Below are 18614 nucleotides of genomic sequence, written 5' to 3'. Positions count from 1 at the left end.
ATTGTGGCATGACTATCCCCTGTGGGGGGTGTTTCTTGCTTTTAGTCTTTCTGGCAAGCACATGCACCCCATAGCGAAAATATTAAAAAAAAAAAAAAAAAAAAAAAAAACACTAATTTTTTTACTGCAAGTTACTTGACCCATTAAAAAGTTGTATTTGACTCCTAGATGTCAGGTTCTCTTTACAAGCCTAGAGACTAACCCATTCAATTCAATCAACACTAGGTGCAGTGTGTTAGACTCTGGCAGAAGCTAGAGATGTCACAAACAAGATCCCACCTTCCAAGTAACCAAGCTGGAGAGGAACAGACTCCTACATATAAAATTATGAAGTAATCTATGTGAGAGTTTCTGACATAGCTAGGGGAAATATCAATTTTTTTTTTCAAGAATGAAAGAGACTAGTCAAATATTGGCTCCATGTACCCATTTCCTGCCAGAGGAAGAATTCATCAGCTATTGAACCAATATGCATTTGTTCTTGGCCAATAAAATCAGCACCGTATTCCATTTTTCAATGCACTTGGAATCTTGGGAAGCCTTAAATCTGTCAGCCCTATCTCCATCTAAGGTCTGGTTTTATTTTGCGGTAAGTTAGGCACTGGCCTCTGTAAAGATGAAGGGGGTTATCAAAACTCCACTTTCAAAAATCAATACCTTAATGCAATATCTTTTGTAAAAATAAAAATTGATGGAAAAACGTCCATGCTGAACAAGATGTCGGAATTTTTAAATACAGACTCAGGGACCAGCCCTTGTGGTGGCTGTTAAGGCAGCTGGATCCACATGGGCAGCTGCAGAGTTTGAGTCCCAGAACCTGCCACTTGAGAAACACCAGCCACTTGTGCATGGGTGCCCAAATTCCAAAAGGAGAAATAGGGTCGTGTAGTGATCAAGTCCTATGGTGTACTCTCTCATAGCGCTCACACCCTCTAGCAATTTTCATAAATCATTTTTTTTCCTTTTGCATCAGGCTTCACTATGACCCCTAGGGCACTGGTTCACCCTGCCACCCTCTACTTGTGGCTACTGGTTGCCAGACACATCTAATATTCGGAATCCTAAATTTTCAATATTCAGCTCTCATGTCAGTGAAAGGATTATGGAGTAGCTGCCACTCGGGTCCTCAGACTCACTCTGTCTGGCAGAGCTGACCACCCTCTCCGTGGCAGCCACTACCTGTGTCACTCTGCGCAGAGGAAACTCAAGTGAGACCGAGACACCACGCGCAGTGGGTAGTTCTGAGCCCATGCGCCAACGTCACAGAAGTAAAAGTTTGCCTCCATTATCTCCCCACGCTTGGACTGGCGTCAATGGACGCGAATGTGGTAACTGATGGCGACAGAACAATGAGCCGCTGGCCAGGCCAACTTGATCTTGTGCCGCTCACTGGCCCAGCGCCCAGATGACCAGAGACCCAAACTCAATGCGCTAGACCTTCCGAGACTATATGGCGTCAATGGCAGCCCACGCTGCCTTGGAGAATAGTCGCCAGGTAGTCGGCGCAGCCCTTCCCAGACCCCGAGGCCTTTGGCTTGTCCCAAGACTGCCGCATGGGAGGCTGCCCCGGGCTACGAGGTAGCTAAGGTGGGGAGGGCATGAGCGCTGACAGACCCTACTCCGATCTTCCACCTGGGCTAAAGGTTCCCGATCTCTTGGGTAGGCTTTGGAGGCTGCCCTGATCCACAATGTCAGACTTCACACTGACCTTTCCCCACCTAATATATATTATTAATGTAATACATACGTAACAATGGCAGTTAACAAGACTGGAAAGTGGAGCCCAGACTCTCCAGCAGGTTATATGTATGTATATGTATGTATGTGTCCCTGCTGAGCTATTCCCATAAAGTGAGGAGGAAAAGTTCTTTAGTATACAATCTAAGCGAAGTTGAGAGCAGCGAAGATAATGGTTAAAAGAATATTCCAATCCAATGGGGGACTAAGCTCTCAGAATAATACGACATAAGAGCTAGCAAGGTTTTCTAGAGTTCTCCCACCTGTCTGGAGAGGCTTGGGGCTGCTCTGAGTAAATAAACCTGAGAGTTCTGTTCTGAACTGAAAGCTACGCAAACTAATCCAACTCACACTCATGCAAATGTAGGGAATAATCATAGGAGAGGATCATTTTTCCCGAAGATTTTAATACAGACTTCATTCTTCAACGATTTAACAATTCCACAGTTTTAAAACATGGATCCTGTTGAATCCAGCTCGTAAGGCTTAGGCCATGGAGGAAGCTACTACTGTTCTCCTGTGCTAGAAGTATCCACATCCTAATTCTGTTTGGATTATTTATAGCTTCTTTTTTATCTAACCCATCTATTTGAAATGCTTCCCCCCTCATCAGGCTATTGAAACTACTTCAGCTTCAAAACCCTTTCTGAGTAAAATCTTAGGCCACCCATTGTAATGCTGGAAATTTAAATTACTCTTTAAAAAAAAAAATGTTGCCAGTGGGCAAATGTACTTGCCAGAGAGAGACCCAGAGAGAGGCAGGAAGGGGAGGGAATGAGAAAGCACCCCATCCCCCAGGGGGCATGGTGATGTAGCAATCCTTTCCCTTCCATCTCTCCCTCCTTTGGGGATTTTGGGCTATTTTGTGAGGTTCTTTCTTCCTCCAAAGAATGAGTCAAACAGAAATGTGGGAAGTTGGGAAAAGACGTGAGGTACTAATGTCATGTTCGTTGGCTGAGTTTGGTGGGAGCTCTGAGCTCCAGTAGCACAAACAGAGTGCTTCCTCCATCTTGGAGCTTGTAACGCTCTTCAAGAATGCTCACAAGTGCTTCCTCCCTCTAGGAGCTTACAGCATGTGGAACTGAGCCAAGCAGAGTCAAGACTAAGCCAAGCCAAGGCCATCAGGGCTGAGCTAGTGGAACCAAGGCCGAGCAGAGCAGTGCAAGCTAATAGGGCAGGACAGTGAACCAGGTGCTCCCTTCTCCTTAAAGGGGCTGCATACAATAGTGGGTCATTGCCAAAACCAAACTGTCACACACGCACATGTGAGTTACATGCAATGGCATAAAACAGCAAAGTCGTAATTGCATAACAAACACACAAGTGCAGTTCAACTAATTATATAAGTTGTTTTCCCTGTAGTCTTCAAACATGGTAAGATAGGAGGTGAGGGAGCAAGACTAAACCATCCTGGCTTCATTTGCAATATGTGCACACATACACACACACTCACACACACACCTGACATGTATTTCAAGCTGCCAGTTTGAGACTCGAACTGTGTAATTCTGTTTGTGACTGAGCCACCCCAACCAACATGCCATGGGCTGAACCAATTCTACCTTCTCAAAATACCCCTTCTTGGTTTGCACTGTCCTTTGTTTCTCCTCTCTCCCTAATTTCATAACTATCCCTCCTCTGACTTCTTAACCAAATGGATTCCCTCATCTTCTTTCTACATGTTGACACTTTACAATGGCCTTACTTGGATCCCACTTTCTACTCTGGGCTAATGTGCCTCACCAGGTCTGCACATCCACTCTGATGTCTCTGATGAGATCCATTCACACCTGCAGTTTTCTGGTGTCACCTGGACCTGTGCATTTCATCAGTGCCTCCATCACAGCTGAATCCACTTTCCCTCCCAGTCACCTTTCTCTAAAAGTCATCAGGGGATCATCTTCATCACTGTGATTTCCTTCCTCTTCGTTGCTACATTGAGTTACTTGCCAAATGCCAGCAATTCTCTCCAAACACACTGTCATCTCCCTACTCATTCATGCTTGCCACTCCCTTTTTCCTGCTTGCCACTCCCCTGGGGCAGGCTCATGAGCTCTCGCCTTGATGTCTGAGAGGCAGACTTGCTTCCTGTCTGCAGTTGTCTGTGCACCCCAGGCCATCCTGCATATTGCCACCAGACTCATCTTCCTGAAGCCTAAATTTGTCACATCTTTTTTGCATCTCAAAAATCCTGTCATGTCTCCCTGTTGGCTCAGCAGTGTGTCTAATGCTGACTTACCCAATAGTTATGCCTATGCTTTTAGCATACAAACAAAACAAGGGTATCAAGAGGAAGAAGAGAACTATTTTTAAAATAACTTGATATTGGAGGGCCAGCAGATGGCGTAGTGGTTATGTCACTGGACTCCTGCATAACTGACCATGGTCGGAGTCCCAGAACTGGTGGCTTGATCACATTCGATCACAAACTTGGTCACGCCAGGTGTGTGTGCATGCATGCTCAAGAACCTGGGAGGAGAATGAAGAAGGGATTGTGGCATGGCTATCTCCCTTGGGGGATGATTTCTCACTTTCCTTCTCACGGTCTCTGTCCCTCTGTCTCTCTCCAGTGAGTGCACATACCCCTAAGGCAAAAAAAAAAAAAACCTACAAAACAACTTGATATTAAATATTATTTTGAAGTACTGATATGATGTCATTGGGAAAATTCCAATTTTGTTGGTCTTTCTTACATGGATTTTAGTTAGTATGTATATACATTTTTTCATACATATCATATAAAGTTGAATTAACTTTAAATTACAGATTATATAAATTACGTGATTTTTAAGGTAGCATTCTCCAAGCCTAATAAAGTCTTATGTGGGCATTAACTAAAGGTGCACTTCTGAGCCTCTGTTTTAAAGTCAGCATGAACAATATGTCCTTAATCTACCTTTCCTAATGTGTTTCTCACAAACGCCTTCCACATGCCGTTCGCTGAGTCAATAGCTATACAGCCCACACACTTCCATTTCCTTCCCTTTCTTCTTTCTGATGTACTGACTGCCCTCTTTCACCAACATCCTATTTGTTTTCTTCTGTTGAGGGCCTGTCAGTCCTGCCCTGAAATATCAGCCTGTTCAAGCTGACAGTAATTTCTTCTTCCTCTGATTTTTCCAGAGCATATTTCCCTTTTCCTTACCCCTCGACATCTGCAACATGGTTTTCCAGCATTATATTTCCTCTACTTCGCCTATTAAAAAATTTGTTTGTAGAGAGCAGACATCTGATTCATTGCTCCATTTACCAGTGAGTCATAAACTAAACTAGTCAGAGCCTGAACTAACTAGTCGGTAATTATGGTTCAACAAACGATAGACAAATCTGTTTGGATCTATTGAGTTGTCAGAAAAGTCATGACTCATTTTTGCATAGAAAAAACACAGGAAAATATGTCTTGATTTTTCCAACGACTCAATAATATTCTTAAAATGTCCATTTGGGCCAAGCCATGGTGGTGGCATGGGCTATAGCATGGCTGATCAGGGTTCCACTGCAGAAAATGAAAGTGTTCCAGAAATGGATGGTGGTGCTGGTTGCACAACGATGTGAATGTGCTTTATGTGACGGTACTGAAAGCCACAGAACTATGCATCCAAGAATGGTTAAAATGATAAATTCTATGGTATGCATATTTTACCACAATAAAAGAAAATAATTCAGGGAAAGAATGCTTTTAAGCTTTCTTTAAAAAGAGGAATACGTTACTGGTGAAGCTGTCTGTTGATTGGGAACTGGAACTGCTCCACCATGGGTTCACTGAAACTCATACCTTTTGGCACATTTTCGTGTTTCTTGGCACTTTGATATTAATACTTACCAGACTTAAAGAACTGTTTGGTGGGAAAGAAATATACTGTGATTAAAAAAAGAGTAAGTTGTATAAATAATTACACCGTAATTTACATATGCTGATACTTTCCATTTCCCTTTTCATCTTTCATTTTTCTAAGTAATTTTTTTTATTTCCTTTTTTTTCCTTTATGGGAGAGAGGGAGGGAGAGGGAGAATAAAAAGGAGAGAGACAGAAGTGGGTACTTTTGACATGCTGTTGCTGTGCCGTAATCCTCGTACCTGGCCTCCCAAATTACTACGATTACCGATGTGCATGCCATGCCCAGTGCATATGGGTTGATTGGCCTGAGTACTGAATCCAGGCCTCCAAGCAGTTTCTGCCTTCTAAGCAATGATGTTACCTGTGTGCTGCAGCAACTGGGTCTTATTTTTTCTAAACTGGATTTAAATTCTTAAATTATATGGGTAAAATGTTTGAAATGTCGTCAAACTACTATGTGGTTACTATAAAATATTCAAACATTAATAATGTAAGCATAAGAATGTGCCTAAAAGTCAAAGTCCCTCTTGATCTCAAGTGATAACTTTTACTAACAGTTTGCAGTTCATGCATTTTTATGCATATAAATGTTGAAAAAAAATTGCTGGGGTCAGCAGGTGACATAGTGGTTAAGGTGCTTGACTCCCACATGGCCAATCATAGTTTGAATCCCAAATCTTGTGGCTTGAAAATCATGCAGGGCATTTCTCTCTTGTCAACTTTAGTATCTTGTCTTTGTTGTTTTTGCCAGTCTGGCTATGATGTGCCTTGGAGAGGATCTTCTTGGGTTGATTCTACTCGGAGTCCTATGGATTTCTTGGGTCTGGATATTTGAATGCCTTTCTAGATTTGGAAAGTTTTCTTCCAGGATTTCATGGAATAAATTATCTAGGCCCTTATTATTTACTTCCTCTTCTGGAATACCAATTATCCGGATGTTGGGGTGCTTGATGGTATCCAGTATTCCTCATATATTATCCTCATTTTTCATGGTTGTTTTCTCAATCTTCTTGATACTTTTTGTTTTCTCAATCTTCTTGATACTGTTTTGTCTTCTATGTTAGAGATTCGATCTTCTGCCTGGTCTAACCTACTTTTAATACTTTCAAGGGAGGCTTTAATTTCCTGTATCACATTCTTCAATCCTAGAAGTTCCATCTGGTTCTTGTTTAAGGTATCCAAACATAGAAAAGTTATTGAATGATGAAGTGGGGAGATTAATGTCTCTATTGACTGACATGCATGGCATTCCCTTTTGAAAAAGCAATGTAATACACTGTAAAGTTATATGTAATCCAATGTAATATAAAGAAGATTATGATGATAATAAAAATAAAAATTTCAAAAAAATCATGCAGGGCACATGTGCATGTGTGCTGCCTAAAATCCCAAGAGGAGAATGGAGGAGAAAAGATTGTGGCATGGCTAACCCATTTAGGAATAATTTCTCATCTTTCTCTCTCTCAGGCAAGCACACACACACCCTATGGCAAAAAAAAAAAAAAAAAAGTTATGCTTTCACATATTATATTCTCAATTACTTTTTTGCTTTAAAATATATTTTGGATGTCTTTATATGTCTAGATGTTCATCTGTATTGGTGAGAGTTTTCCAGGGACACAGAACCAATAGTGTACATATATAGATGCATTTTTTTCTATGTAAAAATGTATCATGACTTTTCCAGCACCCCAAAAGATACATGAAAAGGGATTTGTCATGAGGGATTGGATCACTTGATTATGAACACTAAAGAAGGCCCATGACTTGACATACAGAAGCTAGAGGCCCAGAAAAGCCAGTGGTGTAGTTCTAATCCAAGCTTGAAGACCACAGAACTATAACAACTAATGTCTGAGAGTAGGAGAAAAATGGATGTTCCAAAAATGGATGTTGCCCTTACACTGCCCTTTTATTCTATTTCAGCCCTAAGTAGATTGAATGACACCCACCCACATTGGTGAGGACCATCTTTGCTCAAGTCTACCAATTCAGATTCTAACTTCTTCTGAAAATAGTCATACAAACACACCAGGAATAAGTTTTTATCAACTATCTGGGCATCCCTTAGCCCAGTCACACAGGGATAAATTAATAATCACACCACTGAGACCCACAGATGGCATAACGGCTATGTTGCTGGACTCCCATGTAGTAAACCGTGGTTTGAGTCCGGGCCCGGTGGCTTAAACTCACGTTGGGCGCGTGTGCATGTGTGCCCAATATCCCAAAAGGAGAATGGATGAGAAAGGACTGTGGCATAGTCATCCCCCTGCTGGATGATTTCTCACTTTCTGTCTCTCTGTCTCTGTCTTTCTGGCGAGCGCACATGCCCTATAGCAAAAACTTCTCCAAAAAAAAAATAGTGATAATAATCACACCATTGCTCTATATTTTTAAACTTCTGCACAGTGTTTCATTATGAGGTTATATTGTAATTTGATTCATTATTCAACTAATGGGGAATATTTTGCAATCATAGATAATGTTGGCTGTGATGAGCAATGGTATTCACATTTTCCTGTGTGTACACAATTGTGTATTTTTGAGTGCTGGTTGGGGAATAACTGAGTCAAGTTAAAAAATACACTTATTTTTGTAATTGTTGCCTGCAAAATTTTAATTCTGCTTTGCCTACCCTTTTACAACCCAAACAGTTTAATGAAGCTGTAACTGATTGTATACAGAAAAAGCTGATAGTTCAAATGTTTAAGTTAAAATACCCGGTTGAGAATACTCTTGCCTGATCCAGTGGGTTTTCCAAGCCTCAGATACAGTTCGAATAACAGGGTAACTAAATACTCTGGTGGAATGCCTAAACCTGAGCCTTTGAATTCTCCAAGCCTGTAGATTAAGTTTGCTTATCAAGGAATCAAGGGAAGTTTCAGAATACAAATCTGAAACTGCTTTTTACCACTAGGATGTCCACCTTCCTCACTTCTTTAAATATTTGCTCATCTCACTAATGTAACTACTAAATCGCAAAAACATTTCCAACATTTTATAATTCACTTACAATATTCTATAAATCAATCACAATCTCCCTATTCATGACAAATCTCAGCTGAAATCTACTGACTTGATTCATTATCATATTTGTGGCTCCAGAACTGCAACGATTGTACTTTTCACATTTACTGTGTCTTATTAGCTCCACCCTTTCATGTCAAATTATAAGTGTGCTTCAATTTTTCTATATTTTTAGGTCACGTGTCCTATAAATGTTATTTTTTGTAATTTAAGGTCTTAAAAAGAAAATGCAAAGCACTTAAATAACATGTTGTATTTATATTTTCAAAATAAAGTCTATGGGAATAAAAGCTGCTTCTTCTCCACCAAAAACTCCCACAGTATGCATGTGTGACTCATGAATGATGATGCTGTTGCTTGCTAAGCAAGGGAAAATATATTTATTCATTTATTCACAAAAAATAGCATTTATTTGCTCATTAATTTATGTGTTTAACATTCACTGAGAACTTCTGAGTGTCAAGCATAATTTGGCAGAGACAAAAATGAATCTCCCATAGAGCCAGCAGATGGCATAGCAGTTATGTTGTTGGACTTTCACATGACCAACTGCAGTTCATGTCCTGGACCTGGCAGCTTCAAAATCATTCCAGATGTGTGTGTGTGTGTGTGTGCGTGTGTGTATGCCCAGAATCCCAAGAAGAGAATAGAGGAGAAGGGATTGTGGCATGGCCATTCCCCCAGGAAGTGATTTCTCACTTCCCTTTCACTGTCTCTCTCTTTCTCCGGTCAGTCCACATGTCCTAAGGCAAACATCTTAAAAATTTAAAAAAAAAAAATGAAGAAAGGGAAAGAAAGAAGGAAGGAAGAAAAAGAAAGAAAGAGAGAGAGAGAAAGAAAGAGAAAAAGAAAGAAAATCTCCTGTAATAACATACATTTATCCTACTCCCTCCATCTTCAGTCCTAATACTGGGTGCCTTCTTCTAAGTATGAAAAACCTATCAACTATGATTTCTTCATGTTTGAAGGACCATTTAAGAATAATTGCTTAAAGACCAAATTACCCTGCCTTATAGAGAATTAAGAACTTTTTTGTGTGTATATGTACACATACACATTTTTTCTCACTGATTAAAAATTATTTATCCATCTGTGCCCAGAATTAAGGATAATGAAATCCAACCACAAAAATGAGGAAATAATATATAATTGTAGTGTTGGAATTTATCAGTTTAGAGTGAATGCCTCCATATTCACCTTTCTTTTGATCTTTTTCTAGACGGTATTGTTATTGACTGCAAACGCCTCAGTATTTTTGCTCATTGGAATGTAGTTTGACAGATTAATTATATGTTATCAGGCAGTGGAAGATCAACTGAAGATATGTAGCCACAAGAGGGATGCTGATGTCTTTGAGCTGTTCCTTTCTCAAAAGTAAGCATACTTTACACAAAACATAACGGAGTGTTATGTTATAAAGTTTCACAGATTCAAACATTCTTTTCCATATTTATCCCAGTAAGGATTGGGTAGGCAAGTACCATTTCTAATCAGTTTACTATTTACTGGGATCCACAATCTCTGTTAGAGAGACAAAATACTGAAATGGATAAAACCAAAGATTATGAAGCTGGCTGAGTTTGAGTCCCAGTTCTGTCTTTTCCAGCCGAGTGATCTTGGGTGTGTCACATATTCTCCCTGTTAGAATTATAAGACTCAGCAAATAAAAATATAGGATATCCTGTTATATTTGAATTTCATAGAAATAATGAATTTAATTTTTTTCTTAGTATAGGTATGTCTGATGCAAGATTTGAACATTTGTTGCTTCTCTGAAATTCACATGTAACTGGGTATCTTATATTTTGTGTGGCAACCCTATTCCCTGTGGTTAATAATATGCCTTTATTCACATAGCTGTTGTGAAGATTAAGTGAGGTAATAAAACTCAGAGGAAGGCCTGGTAGACAGTAAGAACTCAATAATCTTTAGTACAGTGAATATGATTACTACTCTAAGAATACAATCTCTTTATATCCCTATACTATAAATAGTGACCTCCTATTACACTATAGCCCCTAACGACTCCTGTGCTAATTTTACTGTTAAGAAAAGTCTTCTTTCATATCAACATCCCTTAGATTCCACTTGATCTGTCCATGGTGGCAGATAACAAAGTGGGTTTTCTGCCAAAATGGTCTTCACTGCCTGAGATAGAACCCAGACATAAAAGGAAGAGAAAGTATGGGTAGTGTTGGGCCACATCATAGTGGTTGTTGTTTAATAAGTGACACCCTATGTAGCTTTAGCCATTGCATTTTAATAGCAATGGCTCCATTCCTCTTTTCTTTCTCTCCTTCATGCTATTTCTTTTTCTTCCTCCTCCTCTTCTTCTTCCTTCTTTCTTCTTTTTTTTTTCTTATTCCTCTTCTTCCTCTTTTTCTTCTTCTTCTTCTTTCTTCTTCTTTCTCCTCCTTCTCCTCCTCCTTCTGCTTCTTTTAAATATGCCAATGAGCACATGCATTTGCCAGCAAAAGACAGAGAAAAAGAGAGGGAAAGTAAGAAAACACCTCCACTGCAATCTCTTCTCCCTCAGGTTTCCCTTCTTTTTAGCTTTTGGGCATTTACACATACATGCCTGGCATGTTTTTAAGCTGCCAGCTCCAAGACTTAAACCACACTGTTGACTCTGTGGGATCCAGTGCCTTAACCACCATGCCATAGGCTGGCCCCCATGCTTCCTAACCCTTGTGAATTTTTATGTATTGCTTTAAAATAGGCTTGACTTTTTTTACTCTTCTGTTTTCTTTAGAACTCAATTTCTTTGTAAAAAAAAAAAAAAAAAAAGAAAACTTTATCAATAAAGTCAATCACTTTTATCTGTAGTGATTTGAGATAATCTTTTATTAATAAACATTTATTTTATTATAAATAGATATTTATTTTAATTTCAGAGAAAAAATGTTTCTCTTTGTAATGACCTTTAATCTTTTTGTAGTAAGTGAATAAACAGATAGGCAATTGGACTGTAATTTCCATCTCTTAAATTCAGTCTGGCCAAAATTAGGACTTACCATCAAATAGAAACCAGAACACAATAGTGAAGGATGAGTTACTTTTGTTGAAGCCCAGCATCATCTGCACTTTTTCCCTCTCCCCTCTCCCCAGTAAAATCAATTTTGAATGGCGGTCCCATTAAATTCATTCATAGTAAAATGTGAATTTCTGCTAATGTGATAAAATGTTCTTCTTTAAGGATGAAATTTAAGTAGCTGACAAAATCTTAATCCAAATAAATGAGGTTATAATGAAGTTTCAGAAATTAGCAGGTGAATGTGCCAACAATTTTTTTTTTTTTTGAGAGGTTTTCGCTATAGGGCGCGTGCGCTCACCAGACAGAGACATAGAGACAGAAAGCGAGAAATCACCCCCCAGGGGGGATGGTCATGCCGTAATCCTTTCTCCTCCTTTCTCCTCTCAGGATCTTGGGCACGCACGCACATGCATTTGGCGTGAGTTCGAAGCCACCAGGTCTGGGTTGCAAACCGCGGTCGACTACGTGGGAATCCAGCGACATAGCCATTACGCTAACTGCTGGTTCCCTCAACAATTTTCTTTGTCCTATAGAGAGGACAAAGAAAGAGGCCTTTCTACTTCTAAACCATACCAACTAGTGCCCAAACTTACACATGATTAAATTAATTGTTGCTAATGTTCATTTTTTTTTCCTTTCCAGAGAACTGACAGAGGTCATTGATCTTTCCAGATTTAAAAACCTAAAATACTTATGGCTTCATCATAACAAGGTAGTATTATATTTTACCTTTAAATTACTGAAATTAAATTATTATCTTAAGGGACTAGCAGATGGTGTAATGGCTATGTTGCTGGACTCCCACATAGTCGAACTCAGTTTGAGACCCAGACCTGGTGGCTTAAAACGTGCCTAGTATATTTATGTGCATCCCAAAATCCTGAGAAGAGAATAGAGAAGTGACTGCAGCATGGCTGCCTCCCCCCTACCCCGGGAGTGATTGCTCACTTTCTGTATCTTTGTCTCTCCAGTGAGTGCATGAACTCTATAGCAAAAATCTCTCTTAAAAAATAAAAACAACTCTTTTTTTAAAAGTTTATAATCTGAAAAGATCTGTAGTATCCATCATTGGTCCAGCTAGAGACAGGTAAAATTATGCATAACAATAGCTTTTTGGGAAGAAATAGAAAAAGAAAACTTTTACTCACTGTGAGTTCTTATAAGTCCAGAGAACTGTATTGTGCCTAAAGAAATAAGTTCTTAAGCAAGCAAAAACAAAACAAAATTGAAAAGAGATGTTTAAAAGTGAAGACATGGGAGACCAGCAGTTGGCGTAATGGCTATGTCTCTGGACTCCCATGTAGTCAACCAAGGTTTGAGTCCCGGACCTGGTGGTTTAAACTCATACCAGGCACATGTGCGTGCATGCCCAAGATCCCAAGAGGAGAATGGAGGAGAAGGGATTGCAGTATGACCATCCCCTTGCGGGGGTGATTTCTTGCTTTCTGTCTCTCTGTCTCTCTCTGTCTTTCTGGCGAGCACATGCCCCCTATAGCAAAAATCTCTCCCCCCCCCAAAAAAAAGTGAAGACATGATAAAATCAGTCACTTGGAAATTTATAGTTTTGACAAGTTTCTTGATTTTAGCCTTCTTTAAATTCATTCCAAAGAAAAATTCAGCTACTTGTGATACTTTGGACTTTTCTTCTGTTATCTATTATAGTTTTATACAATAGATTATGGTTATAGTAATAAATATGTAAATGCAATATGAGACCTGTGAAGATAACTGTCAATCAAATATACCCAATAATTGGTGTCTTGTACTTATACCTGCTTGTGTGTAAGATAGTTGAATTTGAATTTTTAGCCTTTTAGTTGGGGAATTTAGTACATTGACATTCAATAGTATTATTGACATGTGTGGATTTATCCTTTTCATTTTGTTACTCTCTCTTTTTAAAATCATTTTGTGTTCTCTTACTTTTATTTATCTCCCTTCAGTTTCCCTGGTGTAGTAGTTTCTTAAGTATTTCCTGGTGTGTTGGTGTAATTTTGAGGAATTCTTTCAGCATTTACTTATCTATAAATAATTTTATTTCTCCTTCCCATTTGAAGGATATCTAGCTACATATAGTACTCTTAGCTGAAATTGTTTTTCTTTTAGAGTTTTAAATTTATCTTACCATTCTTCACTTGCCTATGTTGTTTTAGTTGAAAGGTCCAATGTTAGTCTAATGTGGTAAGTTTTGTAAGTTACTTGGCATTTCTCCCTTGCCATTTTTAGAATATGGTCATTATCTTTGATTTTTACCAATTTGGCTATGATATGCCTTGGAAAATATCTTTTAACGTTTTGATGTCCTTTGTGTTTCCTAGAATTGGATGTTTGTGTGCCTTTAGATTTGGAAAGTTTTCAGCTAATTTATCATGAAAAATATTTTCTATGCCTTTACCTGTCTCTTTGCCTTTTGGAATACCTATTATGCTGATATTTGGCACTTAACAGTGTCTAGGATTTCCTGTATGTTGTCCTCATTTTTAATGGTTATTCTGCTCATTTTGTTGCTTATATTAAATTGGAGAGTTTGTCTTCAATGTCAGAGATTCTTCCTTCTGCTATTGATCCAGTCAAGGGAGGTTTTGTTTTTGTGCATTGTATTCTTGGTTTCCAGAAGTTCTGTTTGATTCTTTTTTAGAGCATCTGTCTCTTTATTGAGTTTCTCCTTCGAGTCATAAAATAATTTTCTCATTTCCTAGAACTGATTGTCTATTTTCTCTCACATCTGATTGAGTTTTGTTATGCTAAATATTCTGATTTTTTTCTAACATTTCTGTGACCTCTGGTGTTTTATCCATTGATAGTGAAGAGCTATTATGTTCCTTTGCAGGAAGGATATTTCTGTATACTCAAACTTCTCAGATCATAATGAGGTTGGAGGCTGAACTGAACAGGTAGAATATAAGTGATAGTCCAATTCGTGGGCCATGCATTATGTGGTTCATGGGCCAGAGAAGCTCCTCCTCCCCCACTGCAGGCTGGATGGAAGTCTCTGCTGATCAGCTTAGGCTGTGTGGCCTTTGCTTCCTTGTTGTTTCTGGATGGGTGAGGGGCAGAATGTCATCAGCACCGGTGGGGCCATATATCTTACATTCTACCTCTGAAACTGCAGGAACTGGGTGGTGTTCTTTGAAGGCTTGAGCAGCCCCTCCTCCCTACTGCAGGCTGAATAGGAGTGCCTGCTAACCAGCTCAGGCTGGGTAGTCTTTGCTTTCTTGTTGCTCTTGGATGGGTGAAGGACAGAATAGCATCAGCACAGGTGGGACAGTAACTCTGACCATCTATCTCTCTAATTTCATGTTTTTAATAGAGCTAATGTTTAAAATTAACTTTAAAATTAATTAATTGTATCAATGCTTCATACTTAAAATTTAAATTCAGGCTAGAAATTTATGTTATGAATACATCTAGATAGAGAGTATATATTATATATACAGAGAACGAGAGAGAAATCTGGTATATTGGATAAGCACAATCTGTGAGGTTCAGTCAAGACAGAAACATTACCTTTATTTCTCATGTCCTCTAAACGTGAGTTTAGACTCAGTGGAGTCTATTCCTTCCTAGGCTTCTTAAAGAAAACTTGAGCAGTCTTGTGACTTTTCTCAACTCTCTTAGGTAATACAAAATTTTACAGGCATTTGGACTCATAGTCAAAGTTACAGCTTATACATGGGAATGTATTAATCGGATCTCAATTTTTATTCACAAATGAGACACACTTTCTCCCCTTATCCAACTAGAGCTAACTTTAGATATCCACTTGCATTTTTTTTTTTTAGAGAGAGTTGGTTTTGCAAGTAAGGGCAAGTGCACTCACCTGAGAGACAGAGAGATGAGAGCTAGAAATCACCTCCAGGGGTTTTTCCTCTCAAGATTTTGGGCATACATGCACATGTACCCATTTTGAGTTTTAAGCTGCCGGATCCAGGACTTGAATTGCAGTCAACTACAAGGGAGTCCAGCAACATAACCATTACACCATCTGCTGGTCCCCCCCACCTGCATTCTTTATTAACTAGGGAGGTGTAGTTAGCAGTTTTCCTTCTCTCTCACCTCCATTCTAACCTTCTCTGGCTTTGGTATGGAATGGAGTGGTGTAGAAAGTAGAAGAAAGCAAGGAAGAAACAAATGTTATTGTTTTCCTCCCTCTAGTACTAACAGATTTTCAAAACTGACTCTGCTCTTTCAAGGTTATTCATAAGCTCTGTTGCTAGACTTTTCCAACCCTAATTCTTCATCACTGGACATTCCTGACCTCACCTCAGCCTTACCTGGCTTAGGCAAACTACCCCTATGGGTAGAATCCTTTGTAAAGTGTTCTAGCTCAACATTCTTATATTCCTACATCCAGATTCCAGGATTCACATACCTTTGTCCCACAATCAGAGACCAACAGGGTTAGTACCTTCTGGTTGCTACCCAAGATAATGTTTGCTTCCTCAGGAAATATCAGGCACCAGGCCGTTTTGTCCTCAACTGGGAGAACATGTTTCAAGCTCAGAAAAAGTGACCCTTGAAGCTTTTCTTAAAGGCCAGGATTTAAGAGATAATGCCTTCCAAACTTCCCCCTCATATCTGGGGACCTAAGTGTGGGGTTCCAAACTTTCCAAGCATAGGAGCAAGACTGAATTGAGATCCTAGCACAACCAATACAGTTACTTAATCAGTTCATTGTTTTTAACATCCAAAAATTTGACTTTCCTATGGGTTGTATTTTGTTCATTATGCATTGATAACCCAAATTTGGCATTTTTTATTTATACTTTCAAGCATCAGCTGATAAAAAATAATTTGCATTTTCAGTGACAGTCTACCTGTTGAGCAATAATTCAGGTTCACAGCACTGAATCTTTAAACAGCCTTGTGTTTATTAAAAAATTTCAATATTTTTCAATGCATTTTTAGTCTTTTTTTTAACCAAGTGGAAAATGGAAAATGAAAGTGCTTCTAGTATTAACTATAAACATAAGTCTCATAAGATTGAAATAATTTCCAAACGAACAAACACAAATACCCCTGAGGCCTAGGCAGTTAACAGCTGAAATGGAAAGTGCAAGTTTCACTTAAGGGCATACAAATTCAAAACTCTTTTAAACATGGCCAAAAATTACCCTGGGTCACAGTGTGCGACCTCTGATTAGAAGAAGATGGAAATCATCAGGCGTGGCAAAAGTGACTAATCTTTGTTTTTAGTCTGTGTTCCTTGCAGTGTTCGATGATGTTCCGTTTTGAAGGAAAGAACATGTACAAATGTTGGCAGTATGTTTAAAGGGAGAGGTATAATTAGGGATTTTGTAATATTTTTCAGCTTTCTGGGAAGGGATATCATCTAGACCTCCAACTGTGCTTTGAATTTTCACACAATTGACTGGCACTGCACTGTGCACACGGGCAGGGATTGCATGCACTATCGACTGTTTTATTCTTGTTTCTTTTTGAAGAGTTGCAACCAGAGACTGAATTGTTTTTTCTTGTACTTGCTTACTTGTGTGCAGCAAACTAAATATTTCCAAAATTGCCATTGCTTACGTTATTAAAAAGGAGCTCGTTTAGTCCTTACATCGCTGAAAGGACATCATACTTAAAACAGGTTTTGAGTAGTCTTGGAATAAACGAACAAGCTCGTGAACAGGGTTTTTTTACTGACCAATAATCAACTTATGTGCTAAGTTGCCTGAATTTTCACGTTCTATCGAAAATTAAAATCTTATTTAGATCCCAAACTTTATTGTTCTTCATCAAAATTCATAAGTAAAATTTTAATTATGAGCTCTCTTTAAATTCTAGATTATACTAGGCTGACCACCAAGAAAATAATATGTCACTGTAGAAGTGGTATGGAGAACTGTGGTGAAACCTAACCATTGACGTGTGACTATGAGCATTTAGAACTGTAACATTTTGTTAAGTATCATCTGCGTGTGTGACTAGCATCATTTTTACATTAGTGAATATCATATACTGCCCTCTATTTAAAAAGAAACTAAGGTATGAGCAGTAAAAGAAAGTGAACACGTCTTTTTATTCAGGTACTTAATCCAGAATACTTACAGAGCTTTGTGAGCACTTTATTGGTTGTCCACTCAGGGTTCAATTTCTCCTTTTCCTAGCCACCAGAATCTGGATTTGGGTCCATACTCCTCCTCCATTCTACTCAGTCAGGTATCCAGTTCCAGGAGTGGGTCCTAAACTGTCTAAACCAATCAGGGTAATCCCCCCTCCTGGGATTAATGGTGAGTGGCTACTCAATGAATTGTCATGTAACCTCACTGCAATGGAGACATGGAGCATATCTGCTGGGAGGCTTCTGGGAAAGGGTTCCTTCTTCCTATGAGAAAACAGTAGAAAAGAGGTCCTTCATCTCCTCTGGATGTTTTCTTGTCTACATGTGAAGTCAAAACTACCTTACCAACTTGATGAAATCAACATTTAGAAAAAAGCAGAGCCCAGAGAACCATGAAGATGCCTAGATAGAGGTTCTCACAACTTTTGCATTCTCTGTATGTGAAATAATAAATATTATTTATATGCTGATTTGGGTTGGGCTTAGAAGTTATTTGAAGCCCAGCATCCTACCTGATACAACTTTTTTTTAAAAGAGAGATTTTCACTATAGGACACATGTGCTCACCAGAGAAAAAAAGAGAGAACGCAAGAAATCACCACCCCCACACCCCATGGGGGATGGCCATGCTGAAATCCCTTCTCCTCCATTCTCCTCTCAGGATATTGGGCACACATGCACAAGTGCCCAGCATGAGTTTTAAGCTGCCAGCTCTGGGCCTTGAATCGTGGTGAACAATGTGGGAGTCCAGTGATGTAACAGTTACACTATCTGCTGCTCCTATACAGCTTTCTCTATATTCACATTAGGCTACTAATGGAATATAACATAAGTATTATGGCCTCTGTTTTAGTGATAAAATTAGGAGACATACGGCGGATGTTGCACTTCAAGTTGTCTGTAGGGAA

At 39.0% G+C, this 18614-nt stretch overlaps 1 protein-coding gene across 1 annotated transcript in view; it reads left to right on the top strand.

The window, feature by feature from the left end:
• Positions 1-1314: 1314 nt before the first annotated feature.
• LOC102484916 (leucine-rich repeat-containing protein 72-like) overlaps positions 1315-18614 on the top strand; it is a 46145-nt gene continuing 28845 nt past the window's right edge. The window contains exons 1-3 of the mRNA XM_006168679.1: positions 1315-1495; positions 9906-9979; positions 12282-12351. Coding sequence (XP_006168741.1) covers positions 1451-1495; positions 9906-9979; positions 12282-12351 — 189 coding nt within the window. The 5' untranslated portion in view covers positions 1315-1450. The remainder of the gene's footprint in view (positions 1496-9905; positions 9980-12281; positions 12352-18614) is intronic.

This window comes from Tupaia chinensis, unplaced genomic scaffold (assembly GCF_000334495.1).
Source record: "Tupaia chinensis unplaced genomic scaffold, TupChi_1.0 Scaffold145916_1, whole genome shotgun sequence".
Lineage (NCBI taxonomy): Eukaryota > Metazoa > Chordata > Mammalia > Scandentia > Tupaiidae > Tupaia > Tupaia belangeri.
The sequence above is the reverse complement of the archived record's forward strand: the minus strand, read 5'-3'. Positions and strand labels throughout refer to the sequence as shown.